Source organism: Misgurnus anguillicaudatus, chromosome 18, assembly GCF_027580225.2.
Source record: "Misgurnus anguillicaudatus chromosome 18, ASM2758022v2, whole genome shotgun sequence".
NCBI lineage: Eukaryota > Metazoa > Chordata > Actinopteri > Cypriniformes > Cobitidae > Misgurnus > Misgurnus anguillicaudatus.
In genome coordinates, this window is record NC_073354.2 from 15,420,914 (window position 1) to 15,443,639 (window position 22,726).

Genomic DNA, 22,726 nt, shown 5'->3' on the forward strand with positions numbered 1-22,726 from the left:
GACTCATAAAATTCCTCTAATATATTAGCAGGAAACATATAAGGTGGAATGATGTTATCTTCAGGCTCTCATATATGCTATGTTATGCATATTAAAATCATTTCAACCAGATGATATATGGACAGCTTTTCATTTCATTTTACATTGACGAGTCACAAATAAAAAGCATCTATTAAATTATCTTGCTAGAAATGTAATGATTAAAAAAGAGAAAGAAAATAAAACAAGTGTTTTTTTTCAATTTTTTTCTCTTAAATCAAACCCAGTTATCAACAAATATTAAACACAATAAGCTAAAATAAAACCAAGACTGTTTCACTGAGCTTAGAGCAATTTATTTTCACATGCTAACTCAAGATGCCCAGCTGAAGGCCTTGTCTGAAAATTGGGCTTTATTGCCCTCTACTGGACGATTTTTAATTGCTTTATAAACTATTATAAAATTTCACAGACGCACAAAGGTGCTGTGATATTACTCAAATTCGGAGATCTGCGTTTCTTGTTATTTTCCAATAGTAAATGTTTCTTTTTTCTTTATTGCCTTTCACATTATAACTATAAAAAAGACAATAAAATAGCCTACCCATCAGCTTGACCAGGCTGGGGGGGGCATCTTAAATTACTTCCATCTTAAATCAGCTAAAACCAACCAAACAATCAACCAACCAAATTAGATGGTTTTCGCTGGTCATCCAGACTGACCAGATCAACTTGACCTGCTAAAAAGTGGTCAAAACTGTGACAAAACTGTCAAAACAACAGCATAGCAACAGTTTAAAAGACGGAACGGCAGAGACGCTTTCATCAAACGCACGTTTTTTAATGGTCTGACTGGTTACTAAACTGATCTCTTGAACAAATGCCTCATCGAAAATAACAAATGTTTTGGTTTCGTAGGTGTTGTTTATTTTGCTTGTTATATAAATAAACTACGTTTAAAGAACTTTGTTATTATTTATTCTTAGTGGAGTTTACCGGAAGTTACGTGTGGACCACGACGCTGCTTATTTATGTTTGGTCGAGTTGCATTTGCATTTGCAAACACATTGCATAGCTGAAGAACAAAGCTTGGGCCTACCTTTTATTTTAATGACCTTAGAATCAGATAGCATATTACATCCATGCGTCTTCTGAGTGGAAATGACGTGTGGTGGCCTAATTGCTTCATTTAAATTCTCACCTCGTCCATGTTTGCTGTTATAGCCTAAATAAGGATGTTACAGGTAAGATCTTACGTTTACCTGTAATGTAATTAGTAATTTATAATTTTTTTAAAGTAACTTACCACTGTTAAAAAAATAACGATAGTTGACTGACTCATAAAAGTTACTGAATGCGATTAATCTATTTGACCACCAGAGGGCAGTGATGTGTACCATATATGAAAGCCTTAAACAATTAACCACATTTCTAAAATTCGTTAAATAAATAATAATAATAATTATTATTATTATTATATGCATAGTATTTATTTAGGTATTTTTCATAAGTATAGTTTGTAGATTACGATCGTAACAAATAAATAATATTAAATAATAACATTTAGATGCAGTTAATTTACTTTAAATGCATATATTTTAAGTTGATAAACTTTAAAATATGTATTTAGGTATTTTATTCATACTTAAATAAATCTGATAAGATGAATAGACCAAGACGGTACCAGATGTAAGTTAAATATTAAATATTAACATTTAAATGCAGTACTGCAATCTAAAAAAACACTCTTTTGAGAGTATACTTAAATAACCATACAAATATATTCATGTCTGAATTAACACACAAATGATTTATCATTATAATATATTAATACTAACATTTATATAATTATAGTCATATTTATAATCATCATAAATATAATAAATGAAACTTATTTAATATAATGCCAGCACACTTGAAATTAAAACCTAGGACAGTTCATATAACTGATATATTTTAATACAAGTTGACGAAGTAAAAGGGCAAAGATCAGATTAGCTCAATTTCAACTGAAGACAACCACAATGCCCAAAAAGGGAAATATGTCTATATGGGCTAGTCAACAACATCCTGTCACAAAGCTGCTGTTGAGAGCTAAAGTACGCCTTTAATATCCGAGCACTTAATGTTTATCACAGCGTCTCTCCGAGAATAAGTCACTGGTCATCTGTTTCAGGAATATTTTAAGCGTTTTGCTAAGAAAGAAATGTTTACTTCAAAATTATTTCTATAAAGGATGCTTCCACGTATAAAACAGGAACCAATACTTTCATTATGAGTTCAATGAAAACGGAAATATTCTGTTTCCTAAAGCACATCTTATATTTGGAATAGGTATTTCTGTGGCATAGGCTCCCTTGTTGACAAAGAAAAGTAATAAAAGTTGTCATAAATGTGTGTAAATGTACACAAATTTGTCCAGTTCCTAAAAATGAGGATGTTTAAAATGTTTGTAATTTCCAATTAAGTCTGTTATCACATGCTCATCATATGAATGCTGTACTCATAATACATTCGCACAGTTTGTGAATTAAGCACTGGTAGAGGAAAGGGAGGGAGGGGTAGGCTAAATAAACAAAACCATTGCTGTCTATTTATCTCTTTCAACTAATGTGGTCTCTCAGGGCACATGCTGGGCCTTAAGAGCATCTCTGACTGTCGTCAGTGACTGTCTGATCATAAATGCGTATGTGACGGTTTAAGGGTACGACTACCGATCCATTTGAGAAGTTATATCTAAAGTTGGATTATGTCTTAAGTGCACTCAGGGACACACAAGATGGTAGAAGTAAGTACAAACATTTATATGAGATAGATATTTACCTTTAAATGTTCTAGATATGTATAGTATTTTTTATAGTATATTCATGATTCATTATCGAGCATGTATTTAGTTATCTTAATGGAAAGAGTTAATATTAAAATATTAAATATAAAACCACTGCACGGAAAATATTATAAACCTCATTGTGAAACGTTTCACTGTCTTTGCTTTACCACCCAATAACATGTTCAGTTCCTAAAAACCTGTATGTCTTTCTTTGTTTTGCATTAGTTTATTTTAGTGGGGATTTGTTTTCATAGCATAAGGGTAAGTAGTCACTCCTTCTATCCTATAGTTTGTTTAAAGTATTTTTGTGCATTCTGTACTGTGAAATTTTTTTTAATTTGTCAGTGGCAGTGTCATGTGATCTATTTAAACAAATGGAAACATTACTGCTTAAGTTTTTCTTTTAATAAAAGTATACCACACATGTGTGGTAATATCTAGGTCATATGAATAAGCTTGAAATATTTTTTTCTTTTATTTAGCACACATTATGATGCCTCAGATTGTCTTCTGGACTGTTACAGAGAACTGGGACGACTGACACATGTGAATATAGGTGGGATTTTATAGAGCAGATTTTGATCAAAATAAAGCATAAAGATGAATCAACGTTGATTAAGACACAACATTTCATCTCAAAGGATGGGTTGTGCGTGTAGTGATCAGAAACATGGCAAAGACTCAAAACACAAAGGAAAGGAACATTCGGCAAACTCTAACACATCTCATGTAAGTATTGCTGGTTTATATAATAATAATAATAATTTGTAATTATGAAAGCTTGTTTCTTAAGAGAGAGTGTAATGTGTGTTTGAATCTTCACAAAAAAGTTATTTAGTTTACTGTAAAAAAATAGCTGTAATTATGCAGCTGGTTGCCAGTAACTTACTGTAGAAGATAAAGACTGAAAATGTTTCATGTTCATTTAACTTTGAACAAACTGTTGCTGGTAAATAACTTAAATGTAAAATCTACAGTAAGTTACTGGCAGCATTTACACAGTAATACTGTAATTTCTACAGAATTTTTTTACAGTGTTGTATTTGTTGTTTATAAATATATATATAATTTGTTAAATATTTCATTTTATTTTCAGTTCTCAAGAGAACACGGGAGGCACAATAATAATCTAGGTAATACACATAAGCATACAATAAGAAATCGTTTCAGTGTTTGCTAGCTGATAATATAATATTCCTTTTGTACTATAAACATGATTAATTTAATTTTTATTTATTTCACACTGATTTATTTTCAGATGAAGACGTTTTTATCGCTCAGTATGATTTTCAGCCTGCTAGTGAAAGAGATCTTGAATTCAAAAAAGGCGACAGACTCAAGATTATTAAGGCGTGAGTAAACCCTTTTGATACTTCCTCTATATTAGAAAATCAGTCAAAGTACACTGAATTCTTCTGCTCTTTGGAGAAGCTTTCTATTTAGAAACTATTGAAGTAAACAAAGTTCCCATTCTTGTAGCTCAACTGGTAGGGCATGACAAAATCATACCCAGCAGACTGCACATACTGATAAAATATATAGCATACAGTAAATGCATTGTTGCTTTAGTCTGCTAAATGCATTAACAATATAAAAATACATAAACTAACTAGCTAACATGTGCCGTTTTCCTTTCTCAGATCTGGGGAATGGTGGTTGGCAAAGTCTTTGGTAACAGGTTACGAGGGATATGTTCCAAGTACATATGTGGCAAAAGCAGAAACATTAGAAGTGGAGAGGTAGGTTGTTGAAGATTGCTTATCTGAAAAGTAAAGCCAGCCAATGTACTTTTATGTAAACTCTAGAACAAACGGGGCTAAATTGCACTAAAAGCGCTTCACTCGTTATCATAGGGGAACTATTTTAAGTGCCATATACTATAGCACCTCTCTTAAAACTAATGTGTGTTGTTCTTAGCTTAACTCTGTGTTATTTTTGCAACAACACACTTTGTGTTGCTTTAACACATCTTGTGTTGTCCCTTTAATTTATTTGAACTCAAAATCAACACAAAATGACATATGATGTGTTAAACAGGATAACACAAAACATTTTGTTAAAATGAACACATCCTTTCTTAGAGTGTATGTAGCACCTGTGTATTGTGCTATATAGAACCATATGTGGTGCTATAGTGGTGCTATAATATCACCCCTGTATGGTTCTTCATAGGTGCTATATAGCACTTAAAATGGTTCCCCTATGATTACGAGCTTTTAGAGCTATTTAGCACCAATTATTTTAGAGGGTAGCATGAACAAACAGAGGGATACAAACCATAAAAATGTCCAGTGCTGTTATATGAAATATTAGCACTCTAATCCAATGATCAAATGAGTAGGCATGCACACCAAAGCTTTTACGCCCGCGGCCAGCTCATGTTTTCAATTGTTTTCTAATGGAAGCTTGACGTTTTCAAACTTGGCGTTTTTTCCGTTTGAAAGCCGGCGCTCTGTGTTTTTTTCGCGCTTAGCTCTGAGCGCCAAGTGAAGAGATTCAACTTTGGGTGAAAAGCTCCGCTCATCAATGTCAGTTCTCACACGCCCGTCCAATGACAGTGGAGGAGGGGCGGGACAAGTATCACAACAGCCAACCGGCTCACAGCTCATGTATCACAGCTACCAAAGAGCTCAGCTGAAGAATGCTGGCGCTCTGCTGAAAAAAAAGGTGGCATTCGGCATCCTCCAGGCATTTTCATCCGCGTAAAAAAGCTTTGGTGTTTCGCGCCATAATTGACCCATAATTGGGTCAAATTTGGACAAACACAAAGAATCATTAACATCCAAACAACTTTTTTGTTTCAAATGGTTCTTTGAGGTAAAAAAGTTTTTTTTTAAGGAACCAAAAATGATTATTCTATGGCATCATTGTGAAGAACCTTTTAAGCAGCATTATTTTTAAGAGTAAAGGTAGTAAAGAATTAAAAAAATATTTATAATTAACCTATGGAGAATAAAATTCTATACATTCTGTTTCCTTCTAGATGGTTTTTCAAGAGTTTGAGTCGCAAAGACACAGAGCGTCTTTTACTGGCCCCAGGAAACAAGAGTGGTTCATTTCTTGTTCGAGAAAGTGAAACAACCCAAGGTCAGATTTTTCACATGGTCAATGTTTGTAATTACTGCAGGTCAGCAGTTGGTTGTTTAGGGTCAGGGCCCGGTTGCAAAAAATCCTGATAGGGTTTCCCTGAGAGAAGGGATTTCTTTAAAAGCGTTGCATCAAATGTGAAAACTGTAAACTTCAAAGGAGGGTCTAATGGTACTTCATGCATTCTGACTCATTAACACAGTTAAAGAGTTTGATTTATGCTAAACATGGGCAAAGCTTAAAAAAAAACATTTGGCTATGACAGAGTATTTCTGTGCCGAATGCACTTTGTCAGAGTTTGTACAAGTTTCGGAAAGTTTTTATCGACACTGAATCTGTGGCATAAGCAGTGCTACAAATATAGTGGAAGTCCTTATATAGGCACTTCACCAGGAATAGCGCACGCACACACCAAGAGCTGACATGAAATTAACATCACCAAAGAAGTGTTGTTGTTTGTAAGGGAAATGTAAGCTTTTTTAGCTTCCCAAAGAACCCAGCATTAGGAAAACAGTAGATATAGTTTGTTCATCCAAGGTAGAAGCGTAGTTATGCGTGTGTGTTTGTTTAACCCCGGATTTTGTTGAAATGGGGCGGTCCCAGTGATAAAGCAACCGGGTCATGAGTCGCAGGCGGTAAGTAAAACTGTATCAAATGTCTGTGTCTTGTTGGCAATCTTCAAATTCAATAATATGAAAGAATACACGGTTGCCGTTACACAGAGTTATTACAGAAGACGTGTGGACATACGGCACCATATGGAGGAGAGAACTCGCACACAAGCACTAACCTTTCGTTAAGTCATGATAAACTCGATTAGCTGTCTTCTCTGTCAGTAACATCTGTTGATGTTTATGTAAAAAGGCAAGTAGACGGAGAAACGCACATAGAAAACACTGCCAACTTTGAATTCTTTCACTCAGTGTCATGTGTGAGAGGCACTGTCGAGGTGCTGCACACACAGCATGAGAGAGAGATACCGTGAACGAGAGAGGCCAACTCGTAACAATTATTGAAGCCGTTTAAATAGTAAATTAAGAATGTAAAAGGTAATCATGAAAAATCTATTCGTGGCGGCTGTTGATTCTGTGGCGGCACGCCACAATAAATCAATGTATGGGAAACACTGTTGCTCATGACTCGCTCTGCCCGCGGTACGCCTCCAGGAGCTCGACTTTTCCAGAAAGTAGCGCTACAGCTGATGTCTTTTATAAATCTGATAAAGATTTTAAATACTTAAAAATCTAAAGACTTAACATAAGATTAACATACACTCTAAAAACAGATGTGTTAAAAATAACACATTCTGTGTTGGTTCCTAACTAACACATATCTGTGTTATTATTGGGACAACACATTTTGTGTTAATTTTAACACAACTTGTGTTGTCTCTTTGATTTACTTTAACACAAAATAGCACATATGTGTGTTAAATGGCATGACACAAACTATGTGTAAAAAATGTAAAAAAAAATTAGTGTGTAAGATTAGCAGAAACAGCGTGTGTTATGTGACCGTTAAGTACAGTATATACTATTTAAGTATTACGGTAGTCTGTGTCAAAACACAGCAATGGAGATGTAGATATAGTTACGAAATCTCACATTGTAAAGACATCAATGGACACAGCTTAACAGACGGTGAATTTGTGCACATTGAAGACATTGCCAATGGTCACTTTTTTGTTTGGTGGGTACTAATGGCTTTGTAGCAATGCATAACAGAATTTAAGGGAATACTTATTGTTCCTTAAGTAATGCCTTTGGTTTTTCTTGCAACCCGTGTTTTATAGGGTCTTCTTAACTTAAGGGTTTTTATGTAACCGGGCCCAGTACCTTTAGATCAACGTTTTCATATACAGCAATGTTCAAAAATCATACAGAATGTATCACTATGTTGACAAAATATTTGCAAATGTCAGATTTTTCTTATCTCAAATGAATTATCGGTAGCTCCTACCCATTCTCACCAAGATGCGTACAAATGACACGCAGTTTGATTATCTTGCAATAGATACGCCAAATTCCGCTTTTGCATGCATATAATATGGCAGTCCTGTCCATTCACTTATATGGCGAATCGTTTTGTGTCATTTTGTATATTGGTTTCTCATTTGTTTTCCGGTTTTTAAACCATTTTTGCTTGGGTTTAGGGTTAGATTTGGGTTTTGCTTTAGGATGTAATTTAATATATATGGTTTATCCATGTTTTGTCTATTTATAAATCATTGGTCGCTTGAAGTTGGGGTTAGAATCGGGGTTTGGGTTAGGATGTCATTTATGTTACAAAAAGTTGTTCTAACCCAAAACCCAAGCGACAATGGTAAAAAAACAGAAAACAAATGAGAAACCAATAAATATAACGACACGAAACGATTCGCCATATAAGTGAATGGGAAGGACTGGTGTATCATATGCACGCAAAAATGTGTGTAATTTGTACGCTTTTTGGTGAGAATGGGCTCGTATTTAGCCAATCATTGGTTTCCACAAAACTCTGTTGCTTGATCATTTTGAGCAAACTTCCCGTTGAGCTTCTAAATAAGTGGTCTATACCAGATCTTTTAATAGTTTAGATCTCAAAGATCACAGATATAAACAGCTTGCTTATTTAGATGTACGTGAGCTTCTATTCAAGTGCACATTTTCATAATCTTTCTGATATTGTTTCTATTTTTAGAGAGAGAGAGGAAATCATGCAAATGTTTGATGAATTGTTAGATAATAATAATAATGTTGTAATTATAATAGTAGTATAGTAAAGAATGGTATGCAAGCTATTAAATTCATCAAACTGATTTCATATCATTATTCATTTGCTAGTTTTGTTGGATGCTGATATTTATGAGCACAAATGACATTAAGTGCTGTGTTTCTGCAGGTGCTTTCTCTCTGTCCATAAGAGATTACTCTCTAGAGCAAGGTGATGTGGTCAAGCACTATAAGATCCGTGCGCTTGATAATGGCGGTTACTACATCTCTCCCTCGACGACCTTTCCTTCTCTACAGGAATTGGTGACCTATTACTCCAGTAAGTTTTGTAGCAATACCAGTTAAAGGGATAGTTCACCCAAAAATTAAGATTTTGTCATCATTTACTCACTCTTATATTGATCTAAACCTGTATGAGTGTCTATATTCTGCTGAACACAAAGGCAAATATTTTGATAAATGATGGTAGCCACAGCGCTGACGGTACCCACTGACTTCCATAGTAGGATAAACAAATACTGTGGATGTCGAAGTGTACTGCAACTTACCGTCATTTATCAAAATATTTGCTTTGTGTTCAACAGAATTAAAAAAAAACTTGTACAGGTTTAGATCAACATGAAGGTGAGTTAATGATGACAGAATGTTTATTTATGGGTGAACTTCAGTGTATTCCAGCTTCATTAATTTTGCTTTTTAGCAGATAAATTGGCAAGTTGCATAATGGTTGCATAATAGATTTTAATAAGAAATACTATAAACCTTGAATATATTTTACCTTATTGTTACAGCAGAAGAATAAATATCCTAATGTAAAATACAGTACAGTAGGTTAAGTGTCATGGATTCTACTTTGAATCTAGCTGTCGGGTACAGTACTGTAAGTAATTTACAGTATCAGAAGCTCTAAAATATGCTATTTTATTTTCATAGACATTTGCTCAAAAAGGGACGAGCCCAGCAGCTGGGCTGAAATTAACCCAGAAAATGTCTATATTTAACAACCCTGTATCAGAACTTTTGTAGTCATGTACATTTGTGAGTCTTATGCGTGACACTGACACGGTTTTACGCATTTTTGCGTGAACATGTCACATATTTCTGTTTATGTGTCACTATCACGTATTTGTTATTCAACTGTTTTGTCCTATTTTCAAACCATTGACGCTTCGGTTTAGGGTTAGATTTGGTGTTTGTGTTAGGATGTCACTTTAAGTATTGGTTTATACCTTTTTTATATTTTATGATTTTTAAACCATTGTCGCCTGGCATTAGGGTTAGAGTTGGGTTTGGGTAAGGATGTCATTTTATGTAAATCGATCACTAAACCGAAGCGACAATGGTAAGAAAATAGGACAAAACAGTTGAGTAACAAATACATGAAAGTGACACGTAAACAAAAAAGTGAGACATGTTCATCCAAAAAGGCGGAAAACCGTGTCAGTGTCACGCATAAGACTCAAAAATTTACGTGACTATAGGTACGTTATTTCGTGATACTGGGTTGATATTGCGACAATCCAGCATTTTGGTTTAAAACTACCCAGCATGGGTTAAATTACAACCCAGCAGACTGGGCTTGTCAATTTTTGACCCAATGTTTTGTTTAAAATAACCCAGTATTTTTAAAGTGTCCAGCTTTTTATGAAAAACCTTTTAACGGCTTTTATAAAAAGTAGTTGCAGTTATTTTTTATTTTTAGTTGTAAAGCTGCATGTGCAATACAAAGCCAAAACAGAGTAACTGCATTAACAAACATAATGGGGCGGTTTCCCGGACAGGGATTAGACTAGTCCTAGACAAAAAAAAATTAAGAGCTGTCCAAACTGAAAACAACTTGCACTGACATTTCTTAAAACATCAGTACTCAAAATGCACGGCAGTAATGTTTTTAGTAAGACATGTTTGTTAAAAATAGTTATATTTCCTAATTAAACTACGGACTAGTCCTGGTTTAAGATAATCCCTGTCCGGAAACCATCCCAGTATTTACAAATAGCATTTGGAGTAATGGTAGTATGCTTGCACAAGTCTATATAAAGAAATGTGTGCTTGTGAAACTCTGAGATTTAGAAGTGTTCACTGAGGTGCAGGAGACAGACAATACACCTGTTTATTTTTATTTACATTTATTACAAATTTCAATTTTTTTATTTATTCTAAATAACTAATTTATCTTTAAATGAAATTGTCTAAATTTATAACTGTGTTTGTCACAAAAATAACATACTTTTCCTCTGCTACACTGCTTATGTACTCATTGCAGTATCCAGTTGTTAATAGAAAAATATTTTGTATTTAAAACAGCTCAGCTACTGTCATGCTACTGAAAAATGTTCGTAGTGTCCTAACTTTTATTTATTTAAACGCTGCTGCGTACTCAATAATACATTTAAAGGAGGTGAGTTTTGGCAAACATTTTACTTTACCATGAGCATTCATTCAGTCTCCCCCACAGGACGCTCTGTGTGGTTGTAACTGTATACGCATGAGAGAAACTTGCGTTAACCACCAAATTAACAGGTCAACTTTGGTCTGATCTTGTGCTCTGCATCCTGACTTCACTTTGGTTAGCTTGTCTTTTTATAGAAGTGTTTGAGTATCACAGAAGCCACACCTTGTTTCCATATTCTGGTTTTGGTGCCTCTTGATTCTCAGCAAGCTGCAAAATCAATAATTAGTTTTTCTTCGTTCAAAACATAGATTTGAGAAAGCTAAAAGCTAGTTAATTTGCGATGCTTGTGAGTTTTTGACTCTTTGCGTTCTCACACTTTGCCCAAATTGTTTATACTGTAGGAACATCAGATGGTTTGTGCCAGAAATTAGGAAATCCTTGTAAGACTGCTGCCCCTCAGACACCCTGGGCCCAAGATGAGTGGGAGATTCCCAGGGAGACGCTGAAGTTGGTGAAGAAACTTGGTGCTGGCCAGTTTGGAGAAGTGTGGATGGGTAAGAATCTGACAAAACCCTAAGCTTTTTTGGTGAAAACATCCACTTGAAAATCTTCTTCTTGGCATGACAAACTTAAAGGTCCTGTTCTTTCTGTGTTTTTGAAGCTTTGATTGTGTTTACAATGTGCAATATAATGTGTTCATGGTTGACGTGTAAAAAACACATTATTTTTCACACAATTAACTTATCTGTATAGTGTTGTTTTCACTGTCCTCAAAACGGGCTGATGTCTTCCTTGTTTTATGAAGTCCCTCCTTCAGAAATACATAATCGAGTTCTGATTGTGTAGTTTGTTTAGTGAGTTGTGATTCGATAGCAGCTTAGCTTGCCGTTAGCTTAGCTGGCGACTGACATATTCCTGTGGGCGGAGTTTAGTAAAAAAAAAACTGTTCTACTGACATCATACGCACAACCGGCGCAACGTCATAGAATGTCTCTGAACAGGTTCACGCCCACTTTTGGGGGAAATCGCACTAGACGTTCCATTGACTTCCATTCAAAACAGCGGAACAAAGTAACCTTCGTACACAGCCGGCAGGTGTAAATAACTTATGAAATCACTCAGATTAAACATGTTGAGTAATTATCTGTCCACCCTGCCTGCCATTGAGCGCGAAAGATAAATTAACATATTTAATTTGGTCAATATAAAAACATGTTTCTTTCATTCTCCCAGCATCAAACCTGTGCAACAACGATCCCTATTGGCCAGAGGTGTCTTACCCGGATATTAAACACGTACCTCATCGAGTCAACAGGGACGCACGTGAATGATTTTACTTCGGATTTGAAAGTTACTTCGTATTTATTTATTATGTCTTTATATTTAGAGTAATGAGTGCACTTTTCCATCAAGCCATACAACTAACTGGCTTAGCGATATTTCCAGCAATCACTGGATGGCGTTGTTACACAAATTTGACGCTGTGAGAATGAAAGGGACATGTTTTTATATTGACCAAATTAAATGTGTTAATGTATCTTTCGCGCTCTATGGCAGGCAGGATGGACAGATAAATACTCGACATGTTTAATCTGAGTGATTTCATAAGTTATTTACGCCTGCCGGCTGTGTAAAAACGTTGCTTTGTTTCGCTATTTTGAATGGAAGCCAATGGAGGCGCTGCTTTTTTATCCCCCGAAAAGGGGCGGTGACGAAATTTACAGTCAAGTTCCCGGATGTGCCGGTAGTCCGTATTAAAGCAGGAAGTAGAGGGCTGTAGTCCAAACCAGCTTTTCACTGTAGGCTTTGAAAGGTGAATTCTGTTAAAGAAAATATATCGCCTGGCAGTGAACTTTGAGCTTTATCATTTTACAGGTGTTATTTATCGTCGCTGTCCGATGAAAACCACGTATGTCCATTTTGCCGATTTTGAGATTTTTCGAGAGATTGAATGTCCAGGTTCATTTCCGTATACAGTATGCTTCACATATCTAAATGGCCAATGAAAAGTTGTAAAATCATGTCATCTGATTTTCACGGCTATTTAATAAACTGAGCGTATTCATCTGTTAATATGAAACGTGACTTGGCCATCCTAATTAATGCTCGGAAGAACGCGTATCGACCACAGTTACTGTAAAATATGCACGTATGTCCATTTAAACCCAATTTTGGTCAAATGTGGATTATATCATTACACTGGCAAGAATATGGTTACATGTAAAGATGCCGTACCAAGTATGACAACGCTACATTCAACTGTCATGAGTGGTTTGCTGGATTTGTGAAGTGAGGACGCAAGTGCAGAGTTAGACTGAATAAATAACATTTAATAATTTAACAGGAAACAAAACACTGGAATCAAAACAAGGCAGGTAAGCAGAACAAAGGAACAGGGTACAAACATAGTAGCAACGACAATGATCCGGCAATGAGTGTGACACAAACACTGGTATAAATACACAAAGACTAATGACACACAGGTGGAATGAATGATGTGATAATTAACAAGTGTCCAGGTGATGACAATATAGAACAGACACAAAACATGACACGGATCACTGTGACATCAACTGCTTTTGAAATCCGGTGTTTTTTTTAACTTCCTGAAAAATAACCGTTTAGGACATACGTGAGTTTCATCGGGCAGCGAAGTTATGCTATTATAGCAACATTACACACTAACAAGGGTTTAAAAAATGGGATCAGAAAGAACGTGACCTTTAAATCACTAAAGATGCAACTAGAAACATTACGAATAATGAAAGTCAGAATTGTTAAAATGAAGAAACTGAACCACACATTAGAGGGACACGTGATGCATCTGTCTGCCACATATGGGTTGTATTGAGGTCCAAGTACTCACAAAGAACCCAAGTTTGAATATGATCACTGGTTTCCCAATCTCATTTTAGTTTTTCACTGTCTTTCTGAATAAAGGCAAAAGGCTCAAAAATGAATCCTACTTTAACTGAGTAAAAACTCTGACATACGCGTCATGATTTATCCAATTTGTCATCCGTGCAGTTAGAGAATATCTGATGAATGCTCTTTAATAATTCTTCTCTTTATTTTTTAATACTGGCCTTAGATGTTCAAAGGCAGGTACCCATGTGTCATGTGGCTTTATGTTATTGCCATATCGTAGCCGCAAAGATGTCAAATTTACTACAGCTCGGCTTTGACCGTATGACAATGATATAGTTAAACAATAACCCCTGACCCCATTTCTGCTAAATTGACAGATGAAGCTATATAGACCAAAGGGTGGTAAACAAAAACCTTTGTGTATATTTTGTTATTTTCAGTTATTCAGTTTGCCTTGTGGAATGTATGAACATATTATAAATGAAAATAAGTGAATTTCTTAATTATAATTAGTTATTAATATATTATAATAATAAAAATATTATTAAATGAATAAAACAATTCTAAAAGTAGTAACTGTTATTTCTTTTGATTTGTTTTGACATAATTATTGGTACTTTGAATCATATTTCATCATGAATGAAGAATTTTCTCACAAATCTTCTGTAACAATCAGGCTTAAAATGCCACATATTTGTGGTGAAACTGGTTTGTGAGTTTCTGCTTTTTAAGTAAATCTTATTTCATTTTTATGTACTGTATGTTCCTATTGCTCTTGCTTGTAGGGTACTATAAAAACAGACAAAAAGTAGCCATTAAGACTATGAAGGAGGGCAGTATGGAGCCAGAGGCTTTTCTACAGGAGGCTAACCTCATGAAGCAGCTACAACATGACCGACTGGTCAAACTGCACGCTGTGGTCACCAAAGAGCCCATCTTAATCGTCACAGAATACATGAGCAATGGTTAGTATCACCATAACCATCTCTATTTTGTTTTCTTATTATCATATTATTTATACTTTGTTTCTTTTTTCTTTTTCAAGGATGCTTGTTGGACTTCCTCAAAACAGATGATGGCCGCAAATTAAAACTTCCCAAGCTGATTGATATGTCTGCTCAAGTATGAATATTTTTTTTAAATTTAATATGATGGTAACACTTTACAATTAGGTCGTATTAGTTAACATTAGTAAACAAACAATGAACAACATAGTTTTCAGCATTTATTAATTCTTGTTAATGTTAATTAATGTCAGTACAGTTATTCATGTTAACTTATTGTGCATTAACTAATGTTAACAGTTGCAATATTCGATTTTTATAAAATAAATGGATATTAGTAAATGCTGAAATAAACATGAACTAAGATTAATTAATGCTGTAGAAGTGTTAGTTGGTTCGTTCATGTTAGATAATGCATTAACTAATTGTTAACAAATACAACCTTATTTTAAAGTGTTACTATATGATGTCAATATAGCTAGTAAAAATAAAAACAGATTTTAAGACAATGCATATTTTAAACTACAGACAGGGTTTGCTAAAAAAGGGGAGCATTTTCAGGCAATGCAATGCATGACAAACTGCTTATTAATTTGGTTAATACAGGGTTGATTCAAGGTTATTTCAGGCACAGCAATTACATTTCAGCAAACTATTTTAGGACCCGTTTTCACACAAGAGAATCCCTGCCCACATAGAGGAAACAGTTTTGGTACATATAAAGGAAACAGCTTTTAGTTTTCTTAGTTCATGGCCTGAACGTTTTTAGAAATAAACTCTTTTAACAACCACCCCAAAATTAGATCTTTATCTTCCGGGCAGGAACTGACGTCAAATTTTCCATCAGCCAGAAGCCCCAACCATGCGAGACTGCGTGCTTGTTAGATTTTAGAAAAGCAACTTCCTGTCAGAGACCACTTTGTTGGCGCACGCTGTTTTTTAAATTTTGCATTACAAGATGTGGCTGTAGGACGAGACAGCGAGACAATTTAACCAAGCTCAGACACAAATCTTTGTGAATATTTGATTTAAAAAAAAAATGTATTACAGAATGCCAGTCCGTGCATTTAAAATTTGAGATATATACATTTGTGAAATCCAGAAAGCCTTATAATCTGATGTTGAGATCAAAGTTTCTCATTGATTTTAATCTTTGACATGGCGTTCCTCACACAACAAAGTTAAGAGTGTTAAATGTACACAGCTGGTGTATATACAGGTATCACCAGGTCTGGAAATATAAAAACAAGCAGTGTACATTTAACACTGGTGATTTTGCTGTGCAGTCAATATTAAAGATATCAAGGTTAATCTTTTACAAATCTTCTTTACATTATGCAGGACGATTTTATGTAAAAATACAGTTAAATGACTTTATTATATTTAAAAAACAACTTAAAGGAATATTCCAATTTCTTAAAAGTAAATCCAGATAATTTACTCACCACCATGTCATCCAGGGTGTTGGTGTCTTTCTTTGTTCAGTCGAGGAGAAGTTGTGTTTTTTTGCGGAAAGCATTGCAGGATTTTTCTCATTTTGGTGGACTTTGGTGGACACCAACAATTAACACTTAACTCAACACGTAACAGTTTTTTTCAACGGAGTTTCAAAGGACTATAAACAATCCCAAACGAGGCATAAGGGTCTTATCTAGCAAAACGATTGTCATTTTTGACAAGAAAAATAACAAAAATACACTTTTAAAGCACAACTTCTCGTCTAGATCCGGTCCAGCGCGACCTAACGTAAATGCGTAATGACGTAGGGAGGTCACGTGTACATATATAAAACGCACATTTGTGGATCATTGTAAACAATAAACTTACACAAAGACATTAATTAGTATCAGTTGACATACAACAACGTAGGAACGGTCCTCTTTCAACACATTTGTAAACACTTGGGCGGAGTTTCGCGTTCGTCCTCTGTGACCTCTTGACGTCATGACGTATTGCGTGGGGTCACGCTGATGCATCACGACCGGATCTAGACGAGAAGTTGTGCTTTAAAAGTGTACATTTGTTATTTTTCTGGTCAAAAATGACAATCGTTTTGCTAGATAAGACCCTTATGCCTCATTTGGGATTGTTTATAGTCCTTTAAAACTCAGTTGAAAAAACTGTTACGTGTTGAGTTAAGTGTTAATTGTTGGTGTCTATTAAAGTCCATTAAAATGAGAAAAATCCTGCAATGTTTTCCTCAAAAAACATAATTTCTTCTCGACTGAACAAAGGAAGACATCAACATTTTGGATGACATGGTGGTGAGTAAATTATATGGATTTTTCTTTTAAGAAAATGGAATATTCCTTTAATATAATATTGATATACAATCATCAGTCAGAACAATGTTTTAAATTTCAAAGGTTTTTGAATTGTTAAAAGATTCAAGTACTTTAGTAAGAAACTGTACTTGGTCTTACTTATAAAATATTGGTTGTATTATTAGCAGTTTTTTAGTTTTTGTTTGTTTGATCAAAACTAAAAAAAAATAGATTACTTTGAAATTAGCAGTATTATTTCATACCATTTAACTTTCACTATATTGCAGATTGCAGAGGGCATGGCTTACATAGAGAAAAAGAACTACATTCACAGAGACCTGCGCGCCGCTAATATTTTGGTGTCTGAGACTCTACATTGCAAAATAGCAGATTTTGGCCTTGCCAGGATAATAGAGACCGAATACACTGCACAAGAAGGTATGTACAGTGATTTACTTCAATGACACATTGCTTATTCCATTAAATCAGATTAATGGGCTTCTGCCTGTCCTGACATTTGGTTTATAATACAAAGTACGTAACATTTCTGACCTTTTAGCGTGTGTATGAGTTTTCAAAATGTCAGACAGAAGCTAAACTCTATGCACTGACGTATCTGACTGATTTGAGGTGTAATTCAGTTTTTTACACTTTAGGGCAAAATTAGCTTTTAATGTGGGTTTATCATCAGCTGTTTAGCTGATACTATCAACACTCGCAAACTTTTTCCACAAGCTAATTTGCAAATTACGTTCTTATGCAAATCAACCTTAACTCACGTGAGTTTGTAACTGTTTTCCAATGCGGTTTATTTTGTATAAATTTGTACCATATGAATATTGTACTATAAAAAAACGCTGGGTTATTTTCAACCCGCCGTTGCTTCGAAAAGGATCAAACCCAGGTTGTTGGGTTGTAATTTAACCCTATGCTGGGTGGTTTTAACCCATTGTTGGGTCAAATCTAAACATTTTCTGGGTTAATTTGTGCCTTTTTGTGCCAATGCTGGGTTGAAAGTAACCCAGCGTTTCTTTTTTGAGAGGCTAAAAGAAGCAATAATAAACCCTCACGAGCCACCACTAAATCCAACCTCACGCAAAAGCAGATGATACAAAACATACAAATGATATCAAGCAAATTGATACAAATAAGCCACCTTGTGGAATAGTTTCGAATTGCAATGAGATTGTGTTTGGCTTACTGCATATCACTGTTTCACTTTACCAACCATGGAAAGTCTCACTCTCTTTTATGTCCTATAACCATCTTTTTTAAACCATCAGGTGCAAAATTCCCTATTAAGTGGACAGCCCCCGAGGCCATCAATTTTGGTACTTTTACTATCAAATCAGATGTTTGGTCATTTGGAATTCTTCTAACAGAGATTATCACATATGGAAGAGTCCCATATCCAGGTAATAAATGTTACTTTTGGACTTCAGCAACCATTCAGCAGGTCATATGTTTTTTTTAAAGGATTATTCAATTTTCTTAAAAAAATACAGATAATTTACTCACCACCATGTTATCCAAAATGTTCATGTCTTTCTTTGTTCAGTCGAGAAGAAATAATTTTTTTTTTAAGAAAACATTCCAGGCTTTTTCTCATTTTAATGGCTTTTAATGGACCCCAACCAACATGATCTCACGAATTTCCATGGGTCACAGAATTTTTTGCTCATTTTTCCGTGGCATTCTCACGGATCTCCGCATTTTTCCGTGGCCCACAAACGGTCTTTTCCGTGGCATTCTCACGGATTGGTTACTCAACTGTTTTGTCTTATTTTCTTACCATTGTCGCTTCGGATTAGGGTTAGATTTACATAAAATGACATCCTTACCCAAACCCAACTCTAACCCCAATGCCAGGCGACAATTGTTTAAAGTTTAGAAAATATTAGGGCTGGGAAAAGATTAATCGTGATTAATCGCATACAAAATAAAAGTGATTTTTGGCATAATATATGATTGTGTGCTGTGTGTAATTATTGTGTACATATAAATACACACACATTCATGTATGTATTTAAGAAACATTTACATGTGTATATATATTTATTTATATTTTTATATATTCTATGTTATATATAATTTAAAAAAATTTATATATAAATTAAAAAAACATTCTGACATACATGAATATATGTATGTGTGTGTGGTTAAATATACACAATAATTACATTTAACATACACACACATATATTATGCAAAAAAATAACTTTTATTTTGTATGCGATTAATCGCGATTAATCGTTTCCCAGCCCTAGAAAATATAAAAGAATACATCAGACAAAATAGTATAAACCAATACTTAAAGTGACAAACTAACACAAACATCAAATCTAACCCTAAACCAAAGCAACAATGGTTTAAAAATAGGAAAAAAAGCAGTTGAGTAACCAATCCGGAAAAATTAGCAAACAAATCAGACCCCAACACTTACCAGTTTTAATGCAGTTTAAAATGACAGTTTCAAAGGACTCTAAATGATCCCCAACGAGGCATAAGGGTCTTATCTACGTTTGTCATTTTTGGCAAGAAAAATAAAAAATAAGCACTTTTAAACCAACTTCTTGTCAACTTCTCGTGTGACTAATCCTTTAAGGTTTATACACACTTAAAAATTAAGCAGATGCTGAATGATCCCATTTTTTGGTTCTTATAAACCCTTTCAAAGTTTGTAAACATTGAATGACTATCGGGTGCGCGCGCAGCATGGGGTCAAACTGTTCATACCATCCAGGCTTTATAATGTAATATAACAGGGCTGAAAAATTATGACTTACCTCAAATGAAGTGAACACAACAAACACAAGCCTCTTTGATATTTGCATTGTTCCAGTCTGCACGTTAATTGCTTGCAGCTGCAGATGTTGTATTTTTTTGTTTTTGAGATTCTGCATGAATCGCGAAAACTTAACGAAAGACCTGGTGCGATTTTCACAACCCACGACGTAAGTAGGCATTTTTGACAATACCGAATAATACGCAACTCAATCTGCTGTAATGGCTTTTTTTTTTTTTTTTTTATTTGGTTTATTTGCACAGATACAAAAATATATACAATAAAAACAAAATACAATCCATATATTGTGCAGGGGTCTATAGAATCATTAAAGTTGCAATAAAATTAAAATTAAAAAACTTTTTTTTGGGGGGGGGATATTGTGTTTTTTTAACAAATGACTTATCTGTGAGCTTTATTATTTTAAAAAAATGAGTGCGCCATAATCTTAAATCAAAAATGCAAATCTCCTCCCCTTCTCGAAAAGATGTCTCTTTACTTCCGGTCATATGGGTATGGCAAGTGGGCTGGGGCGGAGAAAAGATTGCAGCGATTAGCAATTAGCAACATGACCCAACTTCCAACGATCCAATCAATTCTCGATGGAGGAATTCCAGCCCTACCTTTTGTCATTTCCGAATCCGTTTCACTCGGATTATAAGCCAATCGCTATTTTCGTTTAATGGTGACTTTAAGAGTGTATATGCTTACTATTAGTGATATCCATATGTATAATAAAGGCTAGATGTGTCACGGCGGAGTCTCTAACGTCATCACCTTGCAACCATCTTACCAAAGGCAGCTCGCTCACTCGTAGCATTGTGTTTTAATGATGCATGTACTTTTAAATGACCATAACTTACTCAATTTTCGACTGATTTTCAAATGGTTTGGTTTCTTACAAACGTTATTAACGTGGCTATAGATCTGGATGCTTTAACATGAATTAAATTAATGAGTTTCATGAATTTATTTTTTTATTTTTTTGTATAAGTAGGCAGTGTCATAGGTACATCATTGACGTTTTTAACAAACCAAACCGTTTGAAAATCGGTAGAAAATGAAGCAAGTTATAGTAATTTAAAAGTACATGCATCATTAAAACACAATGCTACGAGTGAGCGAGCGCCTTGTGGTAAGATGGCCGCCAAATGCGGACGTTTAACTCAATTGGCCATCAGCGCAGGCGAGACATCTAGCCTTTATTATACATATCTATGGTGATATCTATAAACCTACCAAAAATGCATTATGCCATTCTGTTTAATACCAATGGATGATTTGTAATCTGACTGAATCTACAGAATGTGCTAACCGTACTGTAATAAACAACACTGACCTCTTGGGATAGATGGGAAGATCTTCCAAAACTTTGACCCTTTTAACAGCCTGCCTGTGTTCTTCACTCTAATGTTAATTTAGGCATGACGAATCCGGAGGTGATTCGTAACCTTGACAGGGACTACAGGATGCCTTGTCCAGATGGCTGCCCAGAGGAGCTCTATGACATCATGTTGAAGTGCTGGAGCGAAAGACCAGAGAACAGACCCACCTTCGAATCTCTGCAGGATTTACTCAATGACTTCTTCATTGCCACAGAGGGCCAGTATGAGATGCACCCGTAGCACTCTCACTGAAGGAACTTTACTGTAAATGACTGAAGGAGTACCTGTACTGTATGCAGAATTAATATGGAGTGGAATGATGGACTAACCCCCATATCAAATGCTGAATAATGTACTACTAAAGCAAGCACACAATGCCGTACTGTATATTAGTAAATATGTATATTTAAACTTTTTGTAATGGTTCTCATGGATTTATTTTTTTTAAAGATGCTGTGCAATTTTGGTAAAACATTCTTCCTATAGTTTTATTTGCATGGACATCCACGGGGGTAGGTTGATTTCCCCGCCAAGGGTCAACCAGTGGTGAGAGTCTGTTGGCTGTTTACCGACCAATCCAGAATCCTGCTGGAAGCCATTCATTATTTTTCAGTTTAGTTTGGTGGTGCGCAGCTTGCACACTTCACTTTGACAAAACCGCACAGTTCTGTTTGTAGCAGCCAGTAAACAAGCTCTTATAATATGCTCTGAAGTTTCAGTAAAGCATTTCGCTGACACATTACTATAACACATTGTGTAGTTCCTTTTAGAGCTTAACTGAAGCGTAGGTGTTTGAAATAAACAGGGCATGTTCACATTCAAATTTGATTATACCACAGACTTCACGTTCAGATTTTCATGCGTTTTTGTGATGGTTGGAGGAAACGGTAATATTAACATAGCCATTAGTCAGACTTCCTCCTGAGATTATATACTGATGGCGAATGTTATTTTTATCAGATAGATTCAAAATGAACTGATAACAGAGTAGTGACATATAGTAACATTACATGGTATAACATCATTTGCATGTGTAATTAACCCTTTAAATCTCTGCAGTTTTAACTTTTATACCATGGGCCTGTTGAATGCAGTATTCTGATTGGCTGAGAAATGTTCCATGGGTGTTGATTATTTTTCTGTAAACTGCACACTAAACAGGTCAAATGTCTTTAAAATAGGCACCAGAGCAATGTTTGTGGTAACTGTGGTATAAGCTGAATAATTGACTCTGGTCCTTTAAATTATTCGAAAAAAATGCACACTCCGCTTTGCGTCGTGCCGCATTACCACCTTGGGTGTGCATTATTTTCTTATAATTCAATGGCCCGTCGTCAATTTTTCCTTCAAACACTTATAAAAGCTATACACATTTGTTCGCAATCACTTAAACATTGATATAGCATATCTTTTAGTTA

The 22,726-nt window shown here is 35.0% G+C and overlaps 1 protein-coding gene across 3 annotated transcripts; it reads left to right on the forward strand.

Annotated features, from left to right (window-relative positions):
• The first annotated feature begins 1,028 nt into the window (after positions 1-1,028).
• On the forward strand, positions 1,029-21,793 carry blk (BLK proto-oncogene, Src family tyrosine kinase). Of its 3 annotated transcripts, XM_055186560.2 has the most exons (16): positions 1,029-1,223; positions 2,604-2,767; positions 3,035-3,070; positions 3,292-3,365; positions 3,451-3,538; positions 3,906-3,942; positions 4,068-4,161; positions 4,450-4,548; positions 5,793-5,896; positions 8,777-8,926; positions 11,404-11,556; positions 14,656-14,835; positions 14,916-14,992; positions 17,426-17,576; positions 18,422-18,553; positions 21,346-21,793. In XM_055186560.2, the coding sequence occupies exons 5-16, from the start codon at positions 3,452-3,454 to the stop codon at positions 21,546-21,548; spliced, it is 1,467 nt and encodes a 488-aa protein (XP_055042535.2). In that variant the 5' UTR covers positions 1,029-1,223; positions 2,604-2,767; positions 3,035-3,070; positions 3,292-3,365; position 3,451; the 3' UTR covers positions 21,549-21,793. The 3 variants fall into 3 exon arrangements, with proteins under 3 accessions (XP_055042535.2, XP_055042536.2, XP_055042537.2); XM_055186561.2 differs by lacking the exon at positions 2,604-2,767; XM_055186562.2 differs by lacking the exons at positions 2,604-2,767; positions 3,035-3,070.
• The last annotated feature ends 933 nt before the right edge of the window (positions 21,794-22,726 follow it).